This window comes from Cariama cristata, unplaced genomic scaffold (assembly GCF_000690535.1).
Source record: "Cariama cristata isolate BGI_N322 unplaced genomic scaffold, ASM69053v1 scaffold1529, whole genome shotgun sequence".
Classification (NCBI taxonomy): domain Eukaryota; kingdom Metazoa; phylum Chordata; class Aves; order Cariamiformes; family Cariamidae; genus Cariama; species Cariama cristata.
The window spans coordinates 103,998-130,247 of NW_009633838.1; the positions used below are offsets into that span (position 1 = coordinate 103,998).

The window sequence follows — 26,250 nt, forward strand, 5'->3', positions numbered from 1 at the left end:
TCACCCAAGAGGGGAATGGCAGGAGTTCTCTCAGCCTTGAGATGGCAGGGGGTTTGTGTCCTCCCGAATAAAGCGCATACATATCTTGCGCTCTGCACGACATGGTTAACTTTATTTGGATTTTGTTCAGGGATTCTCATTTGACCCATTAGTTAAATGATATATTTAAACTAATATAAAGCGGTGAAGGAGGGTGATCCTCTCGTAGTGTACTTAACTCTGTAGATTGAATGAAAGAAAGAATCCGGACTTAGCAAGTTTGTTTGTAAAGGTGAACCTAAACCGTATGTGTCAAAAGTGTTTCTGCGTAGCTCTTATTTTCAGTGCTGCATGTCCTTTGTGCCTTATGCCTGCTGAGGCACAGTGCCTATCATCTTGCTTGTATAATGAGCTTTCAGACACTGCTGTGAGTGAAAGCTATTGTATCACTTATTAGTAAAAAATGTCTGATGCTTTCAGTTCTGTCTGTCACTGCCAATCTTAAATCATGGATCGTTCCTCTTTACAGATAACTGAGAATATTTTTTTGAAACATTTGCAAAAAATGTCAAAAATGCCTACCTGTTTCTGAGATTCAGTCTAGAAAAAATTACAATTTTTCTGAGTAATGCAAAAGTGCTGGTCTGAATCAAGGATGGGCGCAGACCTTCATGGCAAGGAGCCGCCTTTAGTCATGGCCATTAAACTCCATCTTTATCAGGCCAAGCTAGAGGACTTTGAAAAAATCACACTTTCCCGGTACTCAGTAGAGTTCCTCTGGTAAGTCTCACGGAGCATCCTAGTGAGCATGGTCCTGTCTCAGGGGGCTGCCAGAAATGCAGGAATTGAGCCAGGGAAGAGCTGAAGATTCCTGGGAGTGGGGTAAGGCACCTGGTAAATGGATTTGCAAGACTTCGGACACTGGCAAACTTTAAGCATTGTGAGATTATTTGCCTGTGGTCCACACAGTATGAACCAGTAGCTGGACTAAAAAGAGGTTATTATTTTTCATTATCTCTGTGCCACACTAGTTAGGTCTTCCCCCAAAGAAAAGTTTTAGCAGTGTTAGCACTTTTTAGGGTAAATTCTCCCTCATAACTGTGTCTCTTGAGTAACCTGCTGGTGATTTCAAGGTGTTCTATAGTATAATTAAACACTGATCTGTCATTCCTCACTGAAGGAAAGCTCCAATTGAAATCGGTGGGAATGTCCCTTGATTAAGGCATACTGGGCTGGTCCCACAGTGAGCTGTCGCTTTCCCCATATGAAGCTGAAATCTGATGTGTAAACATCTCCTTAATGCCGTGCCATAGGTTTTCCTTCCCTCCCCTCACCAAACAACAGATGCCTTTATAGCACCCTTCAAAAAAAGAAAAAAAATCAGATAATTTATGCTACACAGGTTTGCACTGTGCTAGGTTGTAGCAGGAATTGAAGGAAAGCACTTGGAGACCAAACTTTCCCGTAAAAATATCTGTTGTTGGTTGAGGGGGAAAAAAATGACTGCAACAGAATGAACAGCGATAGACAATGAGTGCTCTTTTCATTAATTTTCAAATGAATACATGATATTCTGAAATTAAACCCAGCATGGAGGAATGGCAGTGTCGCTCCCCATGTGGGAGATGTTATTTTCTGCATGGAAAATGTTAAGATCACCAGGAGCTTAGCCTATTTTGTGAAATTTGGAAGACGGCTATTAGACTGGATTCTCTTTTGGCCAGTTTGACAATGAGATGTGCTGGGAACAACACAAAGGGCAGCAGCATAAACCCCCAAAGGCCCTGTCGTTCAGTCCTTGGCTTGGGGCTGATTACAGATACTCTCATTTTAAGCCACTTACTTAAGGATGAAAAATGGTCTTAGGTTACCTCTGCTTTCAGAAGATAGATTTGCTCTAGCCTATCCATTTAAATAGATAAGAATCGCATATTATAAATCCACACTTGCAAGTACATGCTCTTTTTTAATTAAAAAAAATTATGCAGGGGATGCAGGATGAATACTGAAGATGCATGGTCCATCCCCTTCCATTAGTGAGAAGACAACATGAAGCTGTAGTCAGATAAAAGCATTAAAATAATTAATATTCAGTTTTATTGTGTGTCAACAGAAATGTGTGATAATAAGCATTTTTGCAAAAATTGTAGATTAAGCATTTTTCTCTGCATTGGTGTTGTGCTAAAAATGTCCTTGCTTTAATGTAGAACCAATAGCCTTTGGATCTCATTAAAGATGTTATTATAAGTGCTCAGAGTAACTTGCTTCTGGTGTCCTTAAAGCAGGTAAAATTGGTAGAAAATGATGACAAATAATGAATGAAAGAAAAAGTAAGATTAGGAAAGGGAAGAGAAAAAGAAATGAGGTCTATATGTAGGTTAAGAACTGCTTATTAGAAGATCACCAAAAAGGAGTTACGATGTAGGAACAAAAGTGCTGTTTGTAGTCAAAGTTTAAATCATAATTAATTTAATGTGTTAAATAAAACGTGATGCAGATGCTATGCAGATTTTTGTACCTATACCCAAGTACCAACTGTCCTTTACTCTAGGAGGCAAGAACCAGTGCCAGGGGAATTTTTACCCACGACAGGTACCATACAGCTGAATATTCGGTGTGAGAAGAGTGGAGAGGGAGGGAGCCTCTCCCCAATCCACCTGCAGGTATTCAAGGTGTTAAATTGAAATTAGAGGTTTTTCACTAGAGAAAAACACAGATAGAGGACTGACCTCCAGTATTTCAGTGTAAGCCTCCACCAGTTTCCCAGCGAAAGGCTGGTACCCCAGCCCAGAAGGCAGCAGGGATGCAAACCCAGGCGGCAGCCCCGGGGGGGTCTGATGGCATCCCCGCATCTCCCAGCCCTGCGCAGGGGGCCCGACTTCTCCCCACGCAGCAGCCGCCTCCTCTTCCTCAGGTGGGAGCGAACGTGGGAGCCGTTCCCGCGTCTTCCAAAAGCTGTAAGGAAAGTTGTTTTCCGCACATGTTCGTACAGCACTTTACACTGTGGGATCCCTGCCCACGCCGGGGCTTCCCGGGAGCTGTCACAACATTAATGAGAGGAAGAAATTGGAGCTGTGCAGTTCCTGGGTGAGACTGATCCTGGGGGCATTTCACTCGTTAACAGGTACGTGAATCAGCAAGTATGAAGATGAGAGTCTGGCATTATGGGAATGTTGTCACAATTTCTTGACAGCATTTCTGATTTGTGCTGACAATGAAAAATTGCAAGTTTTTTGGCTGGAAGACTTTGAGAAGCGATGAGTTTCCATCACCTTCAATTAGAAAGCTGTGATTTGCTTGTCCGGCGTGTGTTTACGGACAGGACGCTGTCTGTTCCCGCAGCAGGCACCGTTACGTTAGGGCAGAAACAAGAAGGGCAGCAGTAGGAGAAACCAGAACAAAAAATATATAAGGATGTTTAACTTCTGTCTATAAAGATGTTATTGGAGGGATTTAAAATAATTAATGCAGCAGAGCAGGAAAACTTAGGAGATTTTGCTTTTCCTCTAAAGTAGCTTTCTTTTGAAGTGTCCCAAGACACCTAAAACCACTCGCTAGCAGAAACCGCATCGTCCCTGGTGTCAGGAGGAAGGCTGATGCTCCGTCTTGCTGATGAAGTGTTCCTGTGGAATGGCCCTGAAAGTAAGGAGAAGAAAAAAAAATAGCTGTGATGAGGCAGGGGTGAGGTGCACAGCTCAGGACCAGATTTTGGATGCTCTGTGAGGAGCAGGGGTGCCCAGGCTCTGCCGAGGCCAAAGCATCCCCGTCCCAGCAGAGATGCTCTGAGAGCAGCTGGCGATCAGGTTTGGGCACCATTATCTCTGGGTTTTGGGGGGCTGCTGGTTAACGTGTCCTACTTCTGCCCTGCACAGATTTTAAAAGCTGCTTTGAAGTAACTGGATTTTGACTTTGATTTAAATCAAGAAAACAGAAAGAAAATGAAGAGGCAGGAGTGAGCTAGTCTTTACCTCATTTTGGGGTGCTGGGGTGTAACTGGGCTCAAACCTGTGCTGAGGGCACCCAGATGAAGAGGATGACTCCCGAGGCAGGGGGTGCGAGGGCGAGCGGAGCCGGGTGCTGCGGAGGGGCTGGGGTGGGACTGTGGCTTCGGTCCCCATGGGAAGGGGAAGGGATGCAGGAGCTTCCCGGAGCTGGTACGCTACCCCTGCAGAAATGATCGTTCTGTTTAAATAGAGTTTTTTGTAGTTTCTGGGGATTTTTTTTGTGCTATCCTGAAAATGCATTAGGCCTGCACTGCTCAGAATGCAGTGATTTGTTCATCACTAGCAAAAATTATTGGAATTTTTGCCTCCATCGCCTTGCAGGCTTTGCACTTGTCTTAAGGCTTTTCTGTCAATCCCCTGCAGGCAGTGAAATTAAAGTAAGTTACAGTATGAGGTGAAATGCCTTATTTGCAGTGTCTGGGCAAGCCATTGGAGTAGCTTTGCATCCTTCTCTGGTAGTTTGGCCTATCGTTGCTGTTATCTGTTGAAGGGATTTTGGTTGGTATTTTGCAGAAGGCTCTGTTGACTATGTGTTATTGACATATTCTTAGCTTAAAACCATTATCATGTTAAAGCCCTGGATTTAGAAGCTAATTACAAGACATTAATAGCTAAGCCCTAAGAGCTAAGTCATGCAAATATTGCTATCTGTAAAGTTGAATATACAAAAAACGTTTGAACTGCTGACTTAGTAACTGGAGTCTAAAAGCAATCTGTAAGGTGGCAATAAATCTGAGCACAATCCTCCGCAATTGTTTTCTAATGTGTCCGTGAAATTAATGGCACAGTTGTTATGAAAGTTGTATCAGGGAACGTGGCTATTTTTTTCCCTGAGTAGGTTAATTATCACTAATGTAATTATTTTTGTACTGATTTTTATTTTAATCAAACATTGCATGAAACAATTTAGTTCAGAACAAATAGCTTATTACAGAAATGTTTGTGGTGGTGAGAAAAAAGCAGCGATGTTTAAATTATACACATCTATTGAGTTACTTTATTCATTAAAATGAACAGTTATGTTAGGCCTTATGAGACAGACTAAGCATTTCTTGATAATGTTTGTTCTGTAGAGAACATAATGAGAATTTATATTTGAAATGGATCCCATCCCTCTAGCTCAAGGCATTTATGAACTGGGCGATACAGAGGAGTTGGGAGAGCTTGGGGAAAATAAATAGTTAGAGTTAGCCCCTAACCAAGATGGATGCTGCGTTGCCCTGTGGTTGTGGGGAAGGCACTGGACCTGGGAGGGAGCCTTTTCTTTTCTTTTTTGGTTTTTTTGTTTCTTTGTCTGGGTTTTCTTTTGCTTTTTTTCCCCCCTCTGTTCTGTGGTAGTAGAGCAAAACATAATGTATCACTGTAACACAGTGGTTCTAGTGGATCCGGGTACCATGGAGCAGGGCCAACTTTGAACTTCCTTTTTTCATCAGTTGTTTTGAATGTCCTACAACGAACCAGTTGTGATTTGGGTTTTTTCTCCCGTTTATCAGATCAATTAATCGGTGCATGGAGTATAATAGCAGCAGTCAGCACATTATACTGTTGAAGATGTGCCACTTATCATCATGTTAAGTGGATGACAGGTAGATGTGTGATTTTTAGGACATTAGACGCATGTGTCTGCAGCATCTAGTGCAGCCTAGGTTTTGCATCCTTCCCAAGTCTGGCAGAATTGTAGTGGTAGTGGAGGGGTTTGTTGTGTCCCTCGGTACTGACTTGGTCAAGCGCTAGGTTCAAGATGCGGAGTTGTTGGATAGCTGTGAGTACAGTGTGGCTGGTTACACGTGTCAGTGGTGTTGATTTGGGAAAAATGAATTCCCTCATCCTTGGTGCGCTCTTTCTATATGTGACTGAAATGGAAGGTTCTACAAAAAAAAGCAACTTTTGTGTTAATTGCAAGAGTACTTTCTCACAATTTATGAAATTGTTTGCTTACTGGTTTCTAGATTATGGTTAGCATTTTCAGATAATCACTTTTTGATTATGGGATAAGAGTTTATTATATTTGCTTGTAGAAATGTAGGATTTGTAAGTACATAGCACTCTTCCTCCATGGAGATTATTATAGGCCTTTGTTATAAATATAATCAACAGTACAGCCAGCTTATTGGTGGGAAAATGGGAGGAAAAAAAATACGTGAAGTGCCTTGCCCAAGTTGATCAAAGTGGCCTGGGGGCAAGGTCAGCAAAAGAGCAAGAACCTCCTGAGTGCTGGATCTGCCATTTCTCTGGCTAATCTTGTCATCTCTGTTTTTAATAGATGTGGTTTAGTTATGAACCTTGGCCAGCAAGGTTGGTTGCACATTGAAACAATAGTCTTGGAAATCATCGTCCTCCAAACTGTTTTTGCTTCTGTCACATCTCTCCTTTAAAAATAGGAGGTAACATGCAAGAAGTTTAGATTTGTCGTGGCAGCCTGTGGCTCTGCTTTCTGTGGTTTGTGTCTCCGAGCGCTGCTCGGACATTCCCGGCGCTGGTTTGCCATCAGCGAGAGCTTGGGCAGGACGCGGCAGTGGGCTGCGCCGTGGCCGTGTCCCACCGACACGTTAAGAAAGCAGCGACCAAACCAGCGCTGCGGCTGCCCCCCTACCCCCTCAAATGAAATGCTCTGCTGTTTTGTTTCTGTTGAAGGTCTTCTTACCGTAGTTGTTGGAGAAAAGTTATCCTTGCTGTTTTATCAGAATTTTATGATCCTCATCCTGAAACTCTGAAGTCAGCAAAATCTTTAAGCAAGCAGTTTCCAGTTCATAGTGACTAAAAGTACTGGGGAAAAAGTCATTGAATGTAAGCAGGTTTGGATCTAAGTAAATGCAAGAAATGGCTGAACATAACAATTACTAACCACAATAGAAGTCTTTTTTAGATCCAGGTTTTCAAAAGCTAAGTTATTGCAAGGAAACTGCAGTAAAAGATGGAAGAAGGAGGGAGGGGAGAAGAGGGACAGGAAAAAAGTACGTCAGGCACAATTATTCAGTCCTAAAGCAGCCAAATACAGAGATTAATATGTTATTGCTTTTGTTTGCATTTCTGAAAGGAGTTATGAAACAATAATTTATTTCGAAGATGATTTTTTTTTTCCAAAATATTATTTTCTGAGTGGGGAAAATATCTCTAGTTTGACTCGGATTCTCATCTCCTGACGCCAGGCTCTGGTGCCAGGTGTGTTATCTGACAGGCAGTTTTCATCATTAATTTTCTCACCAGAAGCTGCAGAACGCTGCAAATCTTTCCGAGGCCAGTGAAACAGAGTTATCGTGGCGTCCTCCCAGGAGAGCGGAAAAAGGACTTTCCATAATTTTGCCTGATCTTCTATTTATCTCTTTCTGGCAGAATAAAGTACCTTTAGGCTGTCCCAACTACCCAGCAATGCCACGGAATACATTTGAGAATATGGAAATTCATCCTCTCGTAGTCATAAGGGGGTGGTGGGGATATGATAACACATTGATAATTCTGTGGTACTGTGAGATATTAGCATGCAGAAAATTGGTGAAAATCCTTTCATCACTGCAGACTGGGTCAAAATCTGTGCAGATAGGATGCCTTTCTCATTTCATATAAATGCATGCTGTAAAAAAGGCATCAAGTAACTTCTGTGTTTAACAGTTACGACAGAAAACAGAGGCTTCAGACTGGATCGATGCGTCTCACTTTCTAGCTGTACAAACCCAGGTAAGTTATAGTTACCCTGCCTCAGTCTACCTTTTAAAAAGGCAAGATACAAGTCAGCGATTAAGAAGAGTAAAAGAAGCTGCAAACTGTCCGTCAGTTGGTTTCTTAAGGAATTGTCATGAAATTTTCACAGGTGTTTTACGGTTCAGAAGTCTTGACCCTGGCTTTCTTTACTCACTATCTCTTTGATTCTCTTTCCGGCTAACATCATTTGTCGTGCCTCTGCAGCGAGTAAGTTATGCGGACACGTGCCAGCTTACTCCAGCTGTCTTGCGAGGCACGCACACGACTTAGGAATTCAGCCCCAGGTTTGTAAAGGGCTTGCTAGCCTTTAGTTGGAGCAGTGATGGAGTCAGGCATAGAAATGGATTTCCTGGCTCCTTGTGCATGCTCTTCCAGTAAGACCAAACTACCATTTACCAGTGCAATTAAACGCGTCTTTGTGTTCTCCTTTATCATCAGTATTCCTTCAGCTTCTCTAAGCTACATACCTTCAGCTCAGTGCAGTATGAAAGGCGAGTTCATGCATTTTTTTTATTATTTTATTTTCTTCAGAGTAAGTTGTGAATATTGAAGGTTAATGAAGTTTCTCAAGCACTGGCAGACCTCTAGAATATCTGTTATTGAGGGATTATATTTACAACATTCACAGCAGAGACTCTTGGTAGTACAGTATTTGAGCAGTGTGTGACTTCAGGGTTTATTTTCAAATGTATGAAATGAAGATGATACAGGATCTATTTTGAATTAAATCAGGAAAGTGCAACTTAATCCTTCAATTTAAGACTTGAAAACCCCAGTCTCACTGTATACATTAATAATCAAGGCAGCTGATTCAAGAAACTCGTCTTAGAATTTTTTACTTGTAGGGAGAATACTGGAGCTTGTAAGCATTTAAGTAACGTATAAAAGAAAAAAAAGTTGAAATTTTCTTTTTAATAACACTTACTTACATCTATCTCAGGAGATCAGATTTTATATTTGGAAAAAACATACGTACTTACACACAGAGCAGCTGTTGGAGCCACTGAAATTTTGCTGGGCAGCTGAGTTGGTAATTGGTGCAATGAATTGGTGCTGGGAATGTAAGGACTTTCCCAGTGGTTCTGGTCTAGACTCTTTCAGGGGAGCTCCAATGCTGAACCTCCCTTGTTCTTGGAAACTGGTTAGTGGCTTTAGCCTGGAACACTTTGAAATTACTTGTGAGTCTAATTTTCTGCAGTACTTGGGAGCATTTGTGCACATAATTTGGAGTTTGGGATTCTTGAGACTGCAGAACAAGTAAGACTTTCCATTTATTTAATATAATTGTTTATAATTTGCATTCCCAGAAGCATGTATGGTATTTCAAAAGCAGAATGTGACTTTGAAATTAAATATTATCTAATTATTGCATTTTTCATAGATGACTATTTTCTTTGTCCTTCATATTTCTCTACATGGTTCATATTGCAGATCTTGCCACATTCTCACTGATTCAATGTGCTATATAAGACACATTTCCTCCTCATTTAAAATATTAACCTGACCTGTAGTAGTTCCAAGAAGGGAAATCTCCTGTTCTGGTCTCGGTAAGAAGCCCCAAGCTCTAGATGCGTGGAAAGTAGTTTTGTGAATGTAACTCCTGCCTTACCTCAAGCCGTTGCAGTGTTCTTACTCATTTTCGTGCAACAAGGAAGAGGTTTACACTCTACAGTTTTATCAGATGTTGTGTGTCATTCCACCAGAATTAACTACTAATAAAAATGAAAAATGAAGACAATAAATACAGTCATGCATGAGAGTCCCATGCGAAGACAGAAGACACTAGCGTGTGTGGTTCCTGGTGCTTTTCCAGGAGTTTACCCCATATAAAGTTTATCCATTTGGTTTTCCTCTGTTGCAGGTTCCCCCTTGGTCCTCCCTGCCTTCCATTCCCACCCCAGTTGTCTGACAGTAACATCTAAATAACCAGCCTCTTTCTATTTCACATATCTTGTAGATCGATGAAATGCAGTGGGGCAAAGGGGTACGTGAAGTCCCGTCCTCGGTCTGCAGCCTGCCTTGCAAGCCAGGAGAGAGGAAGAAGATGGTGAAGGGGATGCCGTGCTGCTGGCACTGCGAGCTCTGCGATGGCTACCAGTACCAGGCTGACGAGGTGACTTGTTTGCTCTGCTCATACAACGAGCGGCCCAACGAGAACCGAACGGGATGCCGTTCGATACCCATCGTCAAGCTGGAGTGGCACTCACCCTGGGCTGTGATACCCGTCTTCTTGGCTATGCTGGGAATTATTGCCACCATTTTTGTCATGGCAACGTTCATCAGATATAACGACACTCCCATTGTCCGGGCTTCTGGGAGAGAACTCAGCTACGTCCTGTTGACAGGGATATTTTTGTGCTACATAATCACGTTTCTGATGATCGCCAAACCAAACGTTGCAGTGTGCTCCTTCCGGCGTATCTTCTTGGGCTTGGGGATGTGCATCAGCTATGCAGCCCTGTTAACTAAAACAAACCGCATCTACCGCATATTTGAACAGGGCAAAAAGTCAGTGACTGCACCTCGGCTTATAAGCCCCACATCACAGCTGGCGATCACGTCGAGTTTGATATCTGTTCAACTTCTAGGTGTCTTTATTTGGTTTGCAGTTGACCCACCCAACATCATCATAGATTATGATGAGCAGAAAACTATGAACCCTGATCAAGCCAGAGGAGTTCTCAAATGTGACATTACGGATCTACAAATCATTTGTTCCTTGGGTTATAGCATTCTTCTCATGGTCACGTGTACTGTGTATGCCATCAAGACTCGGGGTGTCCCAGAGAATTTTAATGAGGCTAAACCCATTGGATTCACTATGTACACTACCTGTATAGTATGGCTTGCCTTCATTCCAATATTTTTTGGCACTGCCCAGTCAGCCGAAAAGGTAGGTGAAAATGAGCAAACGTGTATCTGATATATCAGGATTCATCGCAGTTATAAACCACGTACTGATGTTCAGCTTTACATAGATTTTTAAATGAGCTATCCAGTTAGCTCATTACTGAGACGTGCAATATATAGCACTATTTTCCTTCTCCATTTAGCTGGTGGGCTATTCATTTGATAAACTGGCAAATGATCAATAGCAATCACATTAGCTATTAGTTTTATTGTTGTATCCATTTCAATTGTATCTTTTCAGTAGGATAAGTGGGAATTAGCTGTCATATTGTCCAGAAAGAGGCATCTCTTAACTAAATAATGTCGAATACAAGATGTAAGCAAAAAAACTGTCAAAAAATAGTCAAGTAGACTCCTGCGCTTCTGGAGTTCAGCACTGAGGGCAACGCATAGTCTGAGTGCTCTGCTTCATCAATAGCAGCCTCAGGGCACATTTACACCGCAGGGTAAATAGTCTGTCCTGAGCTTCAGCTGCTGAGACTAGACTGACATTGCATTCTGCACGGGTTATTTTTAAAGTAGCCCAGGTAGACCTACCCTATAGCTCATGGCAAGGATATAGCCAGAGCCCTGGGGTGAATGCCAGGTTGCTTCTTTTGATAAGTGAGGTCCACTGCAGCCCATGGAGTTCATTCACCAAAAGCCAGTCCAAAATGTTACACTTATGTGAGTTAAGAAAAAGCATCTGAACATTAGGATCTAATCCATCAGTTGGACGGCTACGAAAATGAATTATTGCAAAGCGCCATCATACTTGATTGAAAGATTCCTGTTGGCTTTGAGAGGTTTCCGACGCTGCAGCAGAGTCTGCGGTGTGTCCGTCGCAGGGCTCAGGCACACATCACTTCCATCCTATGTTCACGGCTGCTCCGGCACTGGCAGCTGAGGAAAGGAGCTGGGCAGCTTAGGGAAATACGCCCTGGCAATCACAGCAGACATGTATATGAAGAGATGCAAAACTTGGTCAACTTTGGGCTTTGCTGCCAACAGAAATCTGGTTTAAAGTGCTCTTTGTAAACATATCGAATCGGCTCTGCTGGACCAGCAGTTAGCTGGGATCCCAACCCAGTGTGTTGGAGCTGATGCTGTGATGGTTTAGGTACAAATATTAACAGCCTCTCTTTTGTCTCACACAAAGGAACAAGGAGAAAGTAACTCCCCCCTCCTCATTGTATTTATTGATGGTGATGGTGGCTTTGGAGAAAGCAGGCTATAATGAACAGCCAGAGGACAGTATGATTCATTTTCTAAAATGTTGTTGGAAGGTCTGTTGGCAAGAAAAAACCTTTTCAGATTTGCACGTAAAGTATTTTAAAAGGGAGAACCTTAGTTGCTTTGTGTGTTTTGAGTAAACAGTATTCAAGAGGTGAAAAATCGATCTACTATTACGATGTGGAGGGCTGAATCAGGCAGTGAGTGAGCATTGCAACCCCAGTTACCTCCTGGGTCTCGGGCCCCTTCTGTGCATTCCTGTTGCTGCCCCAGTGGCTCCAGCTAACGCTCGGTGATAGAGATCTGGTTTTACTTCTCTCTGAACCTTGTTTGGAGGTAGCTGTAATTTCAGAGTTATTTGGCAAATACCTGCAAGCCTAGTCTTTAGGAAGAAGTGAAAATATTAGACCGCCCTGAACTGCTGTCAGAATGTTTTACCCTCCCCAGCCCTGACCCCGTCTGCTTCCCCAGCCCGGAGGAAACCACTGCCGCGTCTCCTTACCTGCGGCGTGCTCCGGCTGAATCTAGGCATCATGGACCTCACCTCAAACGCTCTCCCACATACCTTACATGGACTTAGTAGCGTACTGTCAGTTATCCCCACTTACTGAACCCAGGCTTCCCGGTGCAGGAAAGAGCTTTGGCTTTTGCTTGGTTTTTTCACCTCTATCTTCATTTAATATTTGTTCTTTAACACAAGACTTGAGCAAGCTCACTGCTGTGGATAAAATTATGTCATCTTTTAAATGAGTAGGCAAATTTCAGATTCCAGCTAACATCTCATTTTGTGCCAGGGATATCATTTCCACAATTGCAGTTGTTAAACTTACGGGTTATTGAAGTAAAATTGCAGGAAGAGAGCGGTACCGGTCGGGCAGACCCATGCTTTGACTACACCTCTCCTCTGTAGGAAGGTGCCTGCGGCAGGGCTTTGTTCTTTGTAATGTTGGAGGTTGGTTGTATGGAGATTTGGGATTGCTTTGGCCTCAGTTTGCTGGTGGAAGAGGGGATCGCCCAGGAGGAAGCAGAGGTTAGAGAGGTTTTCACATATCATCTCACCTCTGCAATGGGCTTTATGGGCAGCCATTGCATCCCTAAAAGGAATTCATTTCAACTGGAAGGGAGATCTGCCAAGTCTTACAAATGCTTCAAACACCTCTGCTCTCCCTGTTGAGGGAGAGATAGGAAACAGCGTAAGCGGCTTTAAACACAGCTGGGCCCTTTTGTAACTTTGGTCTGGTGCAGCGAGTATGGTGCAGCTTTCGTGCTCCCTGCCTGCGGATGCTTGAGGCCTGCAGGTGACCGAAATGAAGTGCTTTAAATTGTTTGTAAAGATTTAACCAGGTGATAGGAAGACCCAAAGAATTTCAAAGGCTGCTGCCAGCATTCCAAATCATTTAGTAGCAAAAGCGTTAGGTTTCCATGTGGTCATAGAGCTGAATTACCCTGTACTACTTTGAAAGCATAAGATGCTTGTACAAATTCGTGTAGGACAGCAAAAGAGGTGGTGATTAACTCGATTTCACGCAGAGCGCAGAAGAGGGCATGGGGCAAAGGAAACGGCCCTTCGCTTTGCTGTGCTGCAGCCCAGGGGAAGGGTCTGTGCCGAGGCACGGCGCCGGTGGCACTGGCTGCCTCTCACTGGCTGCCTCTGCTTGGTGCAGCCCCTGGGCGACTGCGGCAGCGGGGACATTGGGGACAAGGGGCTTCACGGTCTGCTGGCTCTCAGAGCCCAAACTCCTCACCTGCTGCTGGGGTTTACCGCAATTCCTTGGACTGAAAGCCGCTATGTTTTGGCCAACAAAACGCGCAGTGTGATCATACCTGCGCAATGGGCGTGCGTGGAGCGTGGATGAATGCAGTGATGTACAGTCCCTATAGGTGGTCTGTCCTGCCCCCCCAGCCTCGGGCGCTGGCAGGCGCGGGCGGTAGCCCTGTGCCAAACCTGAGTGCTCTGCCCACGGCCGTGGTGTTGGGGCTCTGTGCCCCTTCTGCTCTGCGCAGAGATCGAGCTCCAGTAGCTTTGCTGCTTTGCTTTCTTTTTTGTCTCTCTTTTTTTGAGTGGGGGTGAGGGGAATTGTATTTTTTTGTGATTGCTAGTGATTTCCCGTCAGATATTTTCTCTGGAAAATACTGTGCTTAAACTTAGCCACACAAGTCTTTGCTGAAATGGAAATTGCACCTGCTGAAAATCCCGTGCAACACAATCTTTTAAACTGAGAAAAAGTGTTGTATATTATGTTGTGATTTTCATTGTATGGATTTATTTTATTTTATCAATAAATACAAGCATAATGTTGTTTGGTGGAAAGCATATTGAAAATACCTTCCTTGTTCAGTGTAGAAAATAACAACAACAAAAAAGAACTAGAAGTGTGCTGCAAGTAATTCATAAAAGGTAAATAGTTCAAGCAGTAGCATTTGCAGCAGACTGCAGGGAGGTGGTGTGGTTTGAGGAAGGGCAGATGTCAGAGTTTGTGCAACAGGATAGAGATAAAACGTTAGGTGTATGGGAGGTGACACATGGAAAAAGCAGATTCCTGGCCTTTTTGCAGCTTGCATTTACTCAGCCAGTTTCTTTGTCTGCTATCTAAAAATTCAGAAAACACATGGTCAGTTATAAATTATAGGCTTAGTTTGGTAATGCAGCATGCCGTTTCCTAGTGGGTGTGGAATACGGTTGTCCTTACCATGTTTCACCGTTCTTTGAGTTTCTTCGGCTTTGATGCAATGATCACGTAGCCGTTGCTCCATACCTGGGGATCGCTGCTGTTGTCTAGGTTTTGGGGGTTATGCCTCGGATTGAGGGGGGTGTGGGGGGTGTTTTCCTATAACTATTAGTATATATTCTAAAATGCCGGCATAACCTTTGAGGACCAGGACACAGTACTGGGGACTGGAATCGTGCCATGTCTTTGCTCAGGACGATCCTTCCTTTAGTCTGTATTTGGTAGAAAGACACTGAATGTGGAGAAGAGTCCCTACAGAGAAGAGAAGATCACTTATTCTTCAACTCTGAGCAGCTCCTGATGATTAAAACCACCATCAGATGAAGGGTCAGTGGGGGTTGAGAACAGGGGACGGTGTCCATCCCCGCCTGCTGCCCAGCACCTGCCTTGGTGTTGCTTGGCTTCTTAACTCGAATGTTTGGAGAGGGACTGTAGGGATGAAACATTGCTTTTATGCTCCTGGTGAAATTGTTTTTGACAACAAAACTATTTTAAATTCTCCACGGATGTGTGGGTATCTTATCAGAAACAAAGTGGCCTCAAAGAGCTGTTAAACCAATTATAGGAGTCATAGCTCCACGGCAGAGTCAATAGAAAGTGGCACTTGAAAAGAGCACAGATTGCTCTGTAAGGTCAGGCGAAGCACGGCTGAATCAATAAGCCAAATTGAGTCAAAATTTTAGAGTACAAAAGTGAAAGGATGGGAAGGGATGCAAGTGGTGTGGGAAGCTGCGCCTCGCACCCCGCCCCGCACAGCCCTGCACCAGGGATTAATTAGTCCCTGCAGCCTCTTGGTTGGTTGTTCATCCGCTTTTACTTTGACTATCTGTTTCTGATTTTAACTCATTTCCAGAGGCAGGGCACCGCAGTAGGGGATTGCCAGGGCTGATCGGAGCCAGCAGATTGGGGCCAAGTCCCCGTGCCCTGTCCCTGGGTGTGGCACAGGGTCCTTTGCCGTGCTCCACCTCGCGCGGTGCCGGGGATGCTGCGGCTCGCTGCTGCGGGGATGCCGTGTTTGCTCCTTCCATGGGAAGGCTGCTCCCCGGGCAGTGCAATCCTGCTTGGGCCGTGTTTCAGGAGATGCGTTTGGGATTAACCTGGTTTCACGAAGTCACATCTTTTCATTTCTTGGGGGCTTTTTTTATTTGTTTGTTTGATTATTTTTATTGTATTCCTTTTATAGATATTGTAAAGAGCAACAGCATGGCAGAGCATGTGATATGCTCTAACACATCTTGGAAACATCACTTCATAGGTGGCAGTAATAGTTTGCTTTTTCATTATTGGTCTGTTTCGTAATGTAAATATCTTTAAAACTTACTCCGTTGTGGATTTCCGGAGGCAATACTTTCATGGTAAAAGCAAAGTGAAGGGGAAAAACATCTGTAGTTAAATCAATGTGATATGTGGAGTTCTTAAATTAATGGTTTACTTTTTCTGTACATAGAAGTCAATTAATTGGTAGGAAAAACAATACTTTTCAACACTTCTTATTACCATTTTTTTTAACCTGGGTCATATAATATCATATTAAAAGATGACTGAAGCAGGCGAATAGAAGTACACCTCGCAGACCCGTGCGTGGCATCCTCAGCCAGTGCCTCCGCAGCAATACAGACACCGTCCTCCGACGGAGCCGGCACGAAGCAGCTGTGCCAGCAGGCTGGCTGTCCGGCGATGCCGCCCTGGGCCCGGGGTCCCGGCTCACCAGCGCTTGGTGGCAAGTGGCAAAGAGAGACCACCGAGCCTCTTCGGTCTGGGGCAAAGTCTAAAGAAGCAGTAGACTTTGCAGGAGAATCTCCTAGGAAGGTAGCTGAGATGAAAAGCACATCCTGAATTTAAAGTAAGCTTTTGGAAATAATCTCTTCTTTTAAAAAAATTGCACAGGAAGGATGCAATAGGAGACTATGGAGATGTTGAATTTGGGTATATTGGTGGTGGTGTATGGAGATCAATGGGGCAGGAGGAATTGCTTGTGGGTTTGTGTTAAATAGCCTTGGTTAGGGTGGCGGTTTTTATTGCCACTGTGTTCTCCCTTTCTTCTAACAATGTTTAGCTCTAATTATGAGGGACTATGAGATCACAAGCTATTTTCTTCTATGGTTATTTACTATTACCGTGTGTGTGTGTGTCTATATATATAGATACTGTTGCTTAAATTAAATTTCCTGAATCCCTAGAATGTAATACTGAAAAATTAGATCCCTTCCATGGCAAACCTGAACATCAATCTGCTTTATGTAGCAGGCATGCCAGAATCCACTTGGGTACTTCGTTTGCTCAAAACCTAACGCTGCTTTGCGTTACTGTGCAAGTGCGTTTGGCGTTTTACTCAGACTGATGGCATCGCTGATTAGTATGTACAGATGTATGGCTTCCTGTGAGCGTGCTCTTCAGGTTTTGAAGGAGGAGTGCAATTTGGAAACTTGCCAGAGCTATAACCATTAGATTAAAAGAAATCATTGTCTCCGCAGGTTTGAAGTCCGTATCTGTACTCTTTAGCTATGTATAGATGTAGTTGTGTATGTTGAATATTCCCCCAAGATCTTATTTTCTCAAATTATGTCATTGAACTAATATAGAGGGATATGTCATCATTATATTTTTATGTTTCACAGAGATTTTATTGCCTCGTAGCTGTGATTACTTTTATTTAGTAATTGCTAAGATTAAAATAATATATTTCTGGAGATGTTTACAAGCTAATAATGGCTGTCAACATGCTCCTGAATATATTCTCCAAATGGGATTTTTTCTTGAATTATTTTCAGGACTTTTTTCAAGTTAAAAAAGTCATAATCGTGACTCTGAGTGAGTGATGATGGTTTCTCAGCCAGTGTGGTCTTCCTGCTTGGGAGCTTTATTCATCCCGGAATGAAGAGAAATGGGGAAAAATTGACCGTACAGTCATCATCTTCCATCAGCTTATCTTTGCATCCAGATTGCATGAACCTTCGGTTGCAGGGTTGGGATTTTTTTTATTGTAATGGAACCACTATGAAATTTGAAGTCCTTAATCCCATCTACTTTTCCACTTTCCTTCTTGTTTCTCTATTTTTTTAAGGCCCATTTTATTCAAATCAATAAGTAGGGTAAGTCAGGTATATTTGGCACCAACGTTTTTACTTATTGTGTTGAATGTTACATAAATACTATAATTTGAAGGCACATGCAAAGCAGATTCTTATTCAGATTAAATAATGTCACATTAACATGGTAGCACTTGAGTATATGTTCTATTTTTCGGTGAAACTAAGTTACCCTTCAATTCTCTGTAACACAAATACCGATTAACCAGGTAGGACACACATTTATTTTCTCCCCTGGGAAGGCTTGAGATGACAGTTGCTATAGCAACTCTACATATGTGGATTTTGGAGTTATGAGGATTTTAATGCAACATTTGTTGGAGTTTTATACTGCTGGATGGTGGAGAAAATCAGGCTTTGAGGCTCACAGGGAATGTGACTTTGAATCTACCATAAATTGGGGCTCATACAAGGACAGTTGTGAACTCTAGCTTTCGTTTAAAGAAGAATTCCAGTAATAGTACCTGCATAAAACTCGTTAACCACGAATATTAATTTCTTTCATTGATATGCTTTCAGTTCACCCATCGCTTCATTATCTTAGGGATCTGCATGTTCAGATGCTGAAGTTCTTAATTTTATCCAGCCTCAAGATTGTATCCCTGAGAAAACCACGAAATGTAAGGAGCTGACATTAGAGTTGTCCTGAGACAAGCCTGAACTGAAAAGCAGCTTCACTTAATTTCATTAAGGCCCTCCAGGCTGGAGCTGTAAGGTCTGGAAATCCTCCAAGAACAGAGGATACAATAAAGTCCACTTTTGTGGAGTATTGGGCTATTCGCGGTGAGTACATAGCGTTTCATTTTAATTGAGGGGAAAATCAAGTGTCCTTTGAAATCTGGAAATGAAATAATCAGTGGGGTTTTTTTGGTGATAGCCTTTAGTGCAAAAATGATCCTGGTCGACTATATTTTTATCAGGAGATATAACAGCACTACTGTAAAAGTATATAAAAAACCTTGTGTCTATAGAGTTCCAAAGTTAATTTCCGTAGAACTAATCAAAAATCTTAAACATATAACTTCTTGGTAAAGTTCTCAATAAGATTTACTTTATTACCTTCTGCATTCATTTTGTCTTCCAAATGGAAAGGGACGCTGTTACTAGTCAAAAATAGCACAGAAGGCTTATAACATGTCACTGCTACTGATGATTTAACCCTAAAATAAAAGGTCAGTATTTACACACATGTCATTGAAGCAGTAAGTGCTGCGGGAATTTTGAGTTCTGGAGTTGTCGAACTTTTGCCACACACTTGTTTCTCTCTCCCTGGTGCTTTGGTGGGAGGTTTCTTCCCTAAACAAAGAGACACTCGTAGGCCTGCCGCTTACTGAATGTAGCTGGTTTATAGCCTTTAGCAGCTGCTTTTAAGAACTCCTATGGGAGAGTAGAACTCAGGAAAAATATCATATTACTGACTGGATTGCTTCACAGTGTTTACTAATCGCTTCAGGGAGTAGATGGCCTCATCAGGAATACCTGCCCCATCTCCCTCTGCTTAGTAGGCTGCTGTAAAAAAAAAAATTGAAAGAAAAGAAAAAAGAAAAAAAAAAAAAAGACAGAAGTGAAGCAAAATTCTAGTGGCCTAAACTTGGGCACCTGGGATTTCTGGATATACCATACCCTAAGGCTTCGGTATAGTGGAGAAACGTGTGGTTATGTCACTTCTGTTTGACATGATGGGAAATGGCTTAGGGCTCACGAAGAGAAAGCCAAATTAAAGCTTAGAGAGAAAAGGTTGTTAGACTGGTTGATGCCAAAAAGGATGGGAGATTGATACTGCCAGTGCCCTGCTCTCCCCTCTGCGGTCGAGGCTGGGGGATGGTTGAGTGTTCCCTGTTCGGGTTGGTGATCCGGAGTGTGCTGTGACACGGTGCTGTACCTGCTCCCGTGGAGGACGAGCGTGACTCTCGTCAGTGGGAGATGAATCGGGTGAAGGCTGTTTGGCTCCGGGATCCATGAGGAGATGCGTGATGGAAGATAAAATTACTTCTGGGATGCTGTCACTATGTGGTTGTATTTTTAAGAAAACTTGAAGCTGTTTGACTTTGTGGCTACGCAGGATGTGCCTGAGGCAACATCTCTAGAAAAGACAGGCAGTCTTATAATTTCATTGCCTCGTCTCAAGCTTTAAATGTACCTTCCCGCTTGCCACGGTTAGAGCTGTGCATGGAAAGGGAAGGGCGCAGGTTTGTCCTTCTGCACAGCTTGCCCGTCTCCCGCCCTGCAGGGGAGGGTGCTGGTCCCCGCGGGGCCAGCTGTCCGTGCCGGGGCTCCGGCAGGGCTGGGCTCTGCCTGGGTCGGGACTCGAGGGGCCGACAGGGAACACTGATTCCTCAGCTGTGCAAACTCCCGAGCGCTTTCCTGCAGAACAGTCAGCGGCTTTGCGTTGCACCGACTGCAATCCTTCTGCTATGGCTGAGCTGTCTCCCATTCCGCTTTCTCCAACAATCAAAGATGGATGTGAAAACGTCCCGTTTATACCAAGGAAACCAAGGAATCACTGCCTGTGGTGCAGGTTTCTCCTGGGCAGCGGGTTAGAGGTGCGGTACGTGGGACTGGCTACAAGCCCTTGGCTCGCTGCCATCCTGGGGCACTCGCATCCCTCCGAGGTGGGAGCCCGGAGAGTGGCTGCTGCAGAGCTCACCCGGGAAGCAGTTGGGTCTTTCTGCTTAGGCTACGCAAGCGATGCTGTGAGGCATCGCACGAGGGAAGGTGGGTAGCTGGGGTCTTTGCAGAAAGCAGCACAGAAAGAGGAGCAATCGTGTAAGAAACAGAACCTGGCTCTGGAACATCCAAATGCGATCTCATTTATGCTGATGGAGCTGCATTTCTGTACACCGGATTTGACACTCGGTATCTCAAAACCACTTTGAGTCACTTTTGTAAAGCATTAAATATTTCCTGAAGTTGTGCTACTCTCTGAAGTGAGACTAAAATGGTATATTAATACGTGTTGCCATGAAATTTCTTGTAATTGCATTTATACACTGGGTAGAAAACAATGAGTGGTGGGAAAATATCTCTGTATATTTAAATGTGTTTTAAAAGCTTTGATTTTCACTTATTTCTGGAACTATATAATGATTCTGGATTTTTACCCACCACTAATTTGTATAATCTTCAGCCAGGCAAAGATTGGAGTGTTTCAGAAATGAGTACAATAATAACAGTTCCTTGCATGCAGAAGAAACCTAAAGCATTTTACAGACAGATTTAAAAACTAAGTATTAGAACCATTGTATCAGCTGGTGTGCAGCAATTTTAGCACCACTCAGAAATACAGTTTAAGGTAGGCAGGTGTGTGTAATTCTATATATATTCTCAGGCTGTGTTCGTCACTGGGGTACACTGAGTGCCCTCCAGGATTGCATTAACTGCATTAATAATGGCATCATCAAATGGGGAAGATTGAGTGATTCAAACTGGGCAGAAAAGAATCACCCAGGATTTGGCCAGGATGTGAGAGTTGACACCTGTGCTCTTCAAAGAGGCATCTTTAATGGCTGGAAGAACCAAAGACATTTTGGTGATAAATATATTGCCCACAATGCTGCATCGTATTTCCAAGCCAGGACTCTCCTGGACAAGGGATTTTTACCTGTCTGGGAGATCTCCCATCTGAGTACCTGACTGCATTCAGAATCTTCTAAGTTCAGCCAAGCCAGTAAAAGGCTGTAGGACTGCTAAAATTGCAGGTAATGTCAAGGTAGGTATTTAAAGCTAGGTAACAGCAAAAGTGCATGCTCTGGGTGAAATAAGAGATGATTAGAGTAATTAGATCCTCCTCAGAAGACCATAAATTAACGGTGATTATGATTCCTGAAAAAACAGAAGCATAAGGTACATCTAACATTGATCTGTTTTATCACATTTGCTGCATTGTAATGCTCCTTTAATGTTAATATGTACTTTCGTAGTAAAATCTAATTGAAAACACTGAGCAGACAGAGCCCAAGGCCACAATCATGTTCCACATAATTACCTGAGGAGAAGGGTGCACGTTTCCAACGAAGGGATGCCACCAGCCGTTAGTCAGGTATAAGCGGTGCAGCCATTGCATTCATGCTTATATAGCGGTAGCCTGACAGGAATGTATAGGTGAAAACTAAAAGATAATTAAAAATCAATTCATTTTGTGAAATTTTCAATTATTGAAGCAGGTATCTTCATAATGGACTAATAATACTACATTTAAATTTGTATGTGGCTGTCTCATAACAGAGATGTATTCATTTAAGCAGAAATTACTTTAAGTTAGGAACCCCGCGGTAGTTCTGCAGTCACCGAGGGACCCTTTGAAGCCTGCAAGCATGCTGCTTTGATGTCTGATGTAGAAAGTGAGGGATGTCTTCGCTGTGATAATTCTAGCCTTTCCCATTCCCTTCTGTGTTGAGGAGAGAGAAAAAATCTGTCTCGGAAGGTGGAAGAAAAAAAGGAACGCAGAAAGGAGCGTGCAGTATAGAGGGGAAAATACCCTCACCCAAATCCAGAGAGGGTCACCCCTGTCCCCTTCTGCCTCAGTGACCAGGGCACAATGCAACAAGGCTGCCAAATTTCCCCCTGTGTTCTGTGGTCTCCCTCTTTGGACCACTTAAACAGACCAAAAATGTGTAACTGAAAATACCCTTCCCTTGAAGAGAAACGGCAGGTCTCTAAGAACGTGGCAGGGCGTGCTGCTGCAGGTACCGTCTTGTGGGGAGGAAGGAGATGTTCTGAGGCAAAACCAGAACTTAATAATTTTTCATTGGCATTTGGGGAGAACCATTCGTCCACGCCGCTGGGGCAGCCTCGAGCAGCCCGACTGCTGCACCAAGTCATCAAAGCAGAGAGTCAAAACCAGCTCCTCCTCCTCCTCAGCCTTCTGCTTTTGATTTTGCCCAGTTGACCAAGAGCCACAAGGTACGAACAATCTCAAATTGCCTGGGACAGCAGACTGAGGAATATTTTTGGTGTCCTTTCACACTGCCTGTTCTGAGCCCCAGAAGCGCAGTGGCATTTGCCCGTGACTCTCCGGGCACGCCGCTGCTGCTCAGCTGGGTTTGGTGCACTGCGGGCACTGTCCTGTGAATACGGGCGGGCACTGAACTTATTTCAAAAAGATGACAAGGGAAATTTTCCCTCTGTGATCTCTAGTGCATACTTAACTGCCTCTGGCTAAAAAGCAACGTAATTTTTAAAGGGAAAAAACGTGTAGGTGTTCAATGCATAGTGTTGACGTGTACTTTTTTGGTTCCTTTTTCTTTTTTTTTTTTTTTTTTTAAATGTAGAACTGCCAGGAGAGTTTTACATCTGAAAAGCAATCTGTGCATAGGCCCCTGTCAATGTTACCTAACAGTTTTTCTCAGCAACATAAACTGACAACACCTCAATGTGAAATAATTGCGGTTCCATTGAGTCCAGAAGAGTAATTACTTTGTTGATGAAACTTTTCTCTTTGCTTGCGTTTTGATACCTCTGCAATGTCAAACTCACTTGAGCTGACAACATAATTTCTCCAGCAGAGCTGTTGCATCGACCATGCAACTGCTGTTGGGTGTTAGTGGGGGATTTTTTCAAGCTTGCTGTATTTCTGTGGTAGCAACAGTAAAAACTCAGTCTTGCAAAACCCTGTTTCGTGAATAGGGCTTCTGAATAGTGCAAATAGTCACACGTACCTCAAGGTAGCTACATATACAAACAAGGGGCAACTGTATAATTATAAAATAGCTCTTCAAAGTTAGTTTACAAGGAAGCAATCATAAAATTATCTCATTCGTTCAGAACAGGGAAGGGTAAGTTTATTTGAATGTCTTTGCGGATAGTTTCAATTTGTGATAATGTATTTTAATGGTTATTTTGAATTTGCTGTGTATGTGAGGCTTGAGACAAGTACGTTACAAAGATGATGTGGTTTCCCAGAGGTAGTGATATATTCCTGCAACCCTGATTCTCTTCTGGCATGTGTTTTTTGGGAGCGTCCTGTTTCAGGGATTCAGGTGGGATGATTCGGGGCTGTATTGTTCCCTGTGCTAACCTCTACAGGATTTTTCCACAGCAGGCGGCCAGAGGATGATGTACTCTGATAGGTTTGTGCGATGTATCATGCACTTTGATTTTGTGCTGCAGAAAACTTCAGTTCTCATTAATGCTCCTTTGTTTGAACAAGAGTTAATCATCTTTTCAGAAAAATCCTGTAGATCATGGCTAACATTGTAAGCCTAACGCTAGGAACTGAAGTAGCATTCTGTGAGAGCAGATCATAACCAGTTTCTGAGCCCCATGGGTATTGTAGAAACATAATAATGTTATTTTGAGTAAGAAATAATGGCTGCTGATTCTAAGCTCATCCAGGAACAAAAAGAAAACGATCGAGGGCTTACTCAATACAATGTAAGTTATGCAGATGTTTCTCAATTTTCTTGCTGAACTTGTGTGCCGGAGTCAGGGTTTCATTTGATCAAGCCATTTCAGCAGAAAGAATGGGTCCTTAAGCACTTTTGTCATCGTGTATGAATGGCTTATGAAAGCAGTCAGCGGAAGGGCATGAAATCAAGTACCCTTGTCAGTCCAACATGGAAGGAGCGTCCTTTATTGCCGGCACTTGGGTCACGCGTTCAAAGCTAAATTTTCCTTCTGTTCATTTTAGAATAAACAGAAACAAAATGGAAGGAGAAAAGAAACCTGCTAGGAGAGAGACAAGTGAAGTTTTGCCATTGATTTGGTTGGAGTGAGCTTGCGGGATGCGCATCACAGAGCAGTGATTTCCTACGTGTAGTACAGTTGTATTACCCTGCACCAAACCAGTGTGGAAAGAAAAGACAATGTACAACTTTGGAGCTGGCAATTCAGCTGATGTTTTACCCAAGAGAGTAAGGCCGAAATGACTTTTATACAAAATCAGTAAAAAATCCAAAGTTGCAGGGACTAGTGAGGAAATCTCCCCCATCGCAAAGCCAAACCTCCATTGATCATGGAGATGGTTGCAGTTTGCTCTGAATAAGAACCTCTAACACAAAAATGTCAGGTCCTCTGTGCATACCAGTGAGCTAAATATAGCTGGATTTGCAGAGGAAGAAAACAGCTATTCTTGAAAGTGCATTTTCAGTCTAGCAAGGCCAATTTAACGCAAAGCAAAAAATAGGTTTCGCTGTATGTAAGAGATGAACGCAAAAATATTGACCTGAAGGATTTATTCGTTGTTTTAAATGGTTTAAGCAGGCATGTAATAATAAAAGTAGAAGCCATCATACTCGGTGAAAGAAATCGTTTTGTATTTTGTCTTTGAGGTACAAGCTTAGCAGAAGGTTAAAAAGAAACAACAATGAATTCTCGTAGACTGAAGCAAAAATTTTGCGTCCCAAGTGTACCCCATCAAAAGTGATTTGAAGCATGTTTATACTTCTGCATTCTGAAATAATGGCTTTTTTAAGATCTGTGTTTCATATTCATCAAAAACAATTCAGCAAAAAAAGCCAGCGAGGATTCTGCCTTACCAGGCAGCAGAGCCGGGGGGCTCCTGCAGACCCGGTTGTGCTGTGTCAGTGCAGAATATGTCTATTGGGGTGTGGGGGTGTCGGGCGCTGGGGAAGGGCCATGGCCACCGGCAGGTCACATCCCGTGGTCCCTGGCCAGCTCACCCCGTGGTGGTTGAGCCGCCCTGACACCATTTAACCTGGTTGCGGAGGGACCGAGGAGTCCCCGTCCAACAGCGAGCACAAACGGAGCCCGCTCCGGTGCCTGGTACAGAGATGTGGGCAGTTCCCGCTCTGCCCTTACTTCCCAGGCAGCTTTAGAAATCTGTAACGTTGTTTATATGGCAGAAAGCAGCTGAGAACTATTGTCAGAGGATCGATAGCTTATGACAAATGAAAAACCTCTGAAAGAGAAAGAGCAGTTTGCGACTGCCAAACCAAAGATGCCTACAAGCGTATACAAAAGGAGCTGCTCTGATGCACGGGCGAGGAGACAAATTGGAAGAGAAGAGGGGAACCTCAGGGAACAGAGCAGATAGTTGGTTTTTTGCTTTGTTGTTTTGTTGTTTGTTTTTTGGGTTTTTTGGGGTTTTTTTTACTGTTTTTCCCTCCTGTTAAGGAAGGGATCTCTTCTGAGCGAAGCTTCAGGAGGTGGAAGGTGCAGTAAGGAAGCAGAGCTGGAGATGGAGCTGGAGCTGTCCTGCAGCCCGCATCCGTAACACCACGGTGGAGGGTTTGTGGGTGCAGGAGCCGGGTCTCACCTCTGCCCGTAGCTGTGGCATAGCCACCCCCATGGGTTGTTACCAGGTGAGTGTGATGCCCTGTCCAGATAGGAGAAAAGAAATACAGTTAAGAACTTTACCTTCTGCAATTTGGTGGTTTGACATCTTAAGATGGTGGTTTCCATCTTAAACTTCATCTTTGCTATTGCTAATGTGCCTGACTCTGTATTCTCTCGGCAGCAGAAACTGCAGATCCATAGTTTTTTTTTCCCGAACAGAGTAGTGGGGGTGGGAAAGGGTAGGCAGCAACTGGAAATGAAACGTACCCACCAGCTCCAGTGGTATTAAAGAGTATTTTACAAGACAAACTCCCTTCTCTGGCAGACATTTCCCAGCCAAATCTCTGTCGGTGGGGTCAGCTGCAGTGGGCAGGAGAGCCTTCTTGACCTCTT

At 43.4% G+C, this 26,250-nt stretch overlaps 1 protein-coding gene across 1 annotated transcript in view; it reads left to right on the forward strand.

The window, feature by feature from the left end:
* Positions 1–26,250, forward strand: part of GRM7 (glutamate receptor, metabotropic 7) — a gene marked incomplete at both ends in the record, with an annotated part of 118,307 nt that overhangs the window by 65,956 nt on the left and 26,101 nt on the right. Inside the window, one exon of the mRNA XM_009706893.1 lies at positions 9,640–10,575. Coding sequence (XP_009705195.1) covers positions 9,640–10,575 — 936 coding nt within the window. The remainder of the gene's footprint in view (positions 1–9,639; positions 10,576–26,250) is intronic.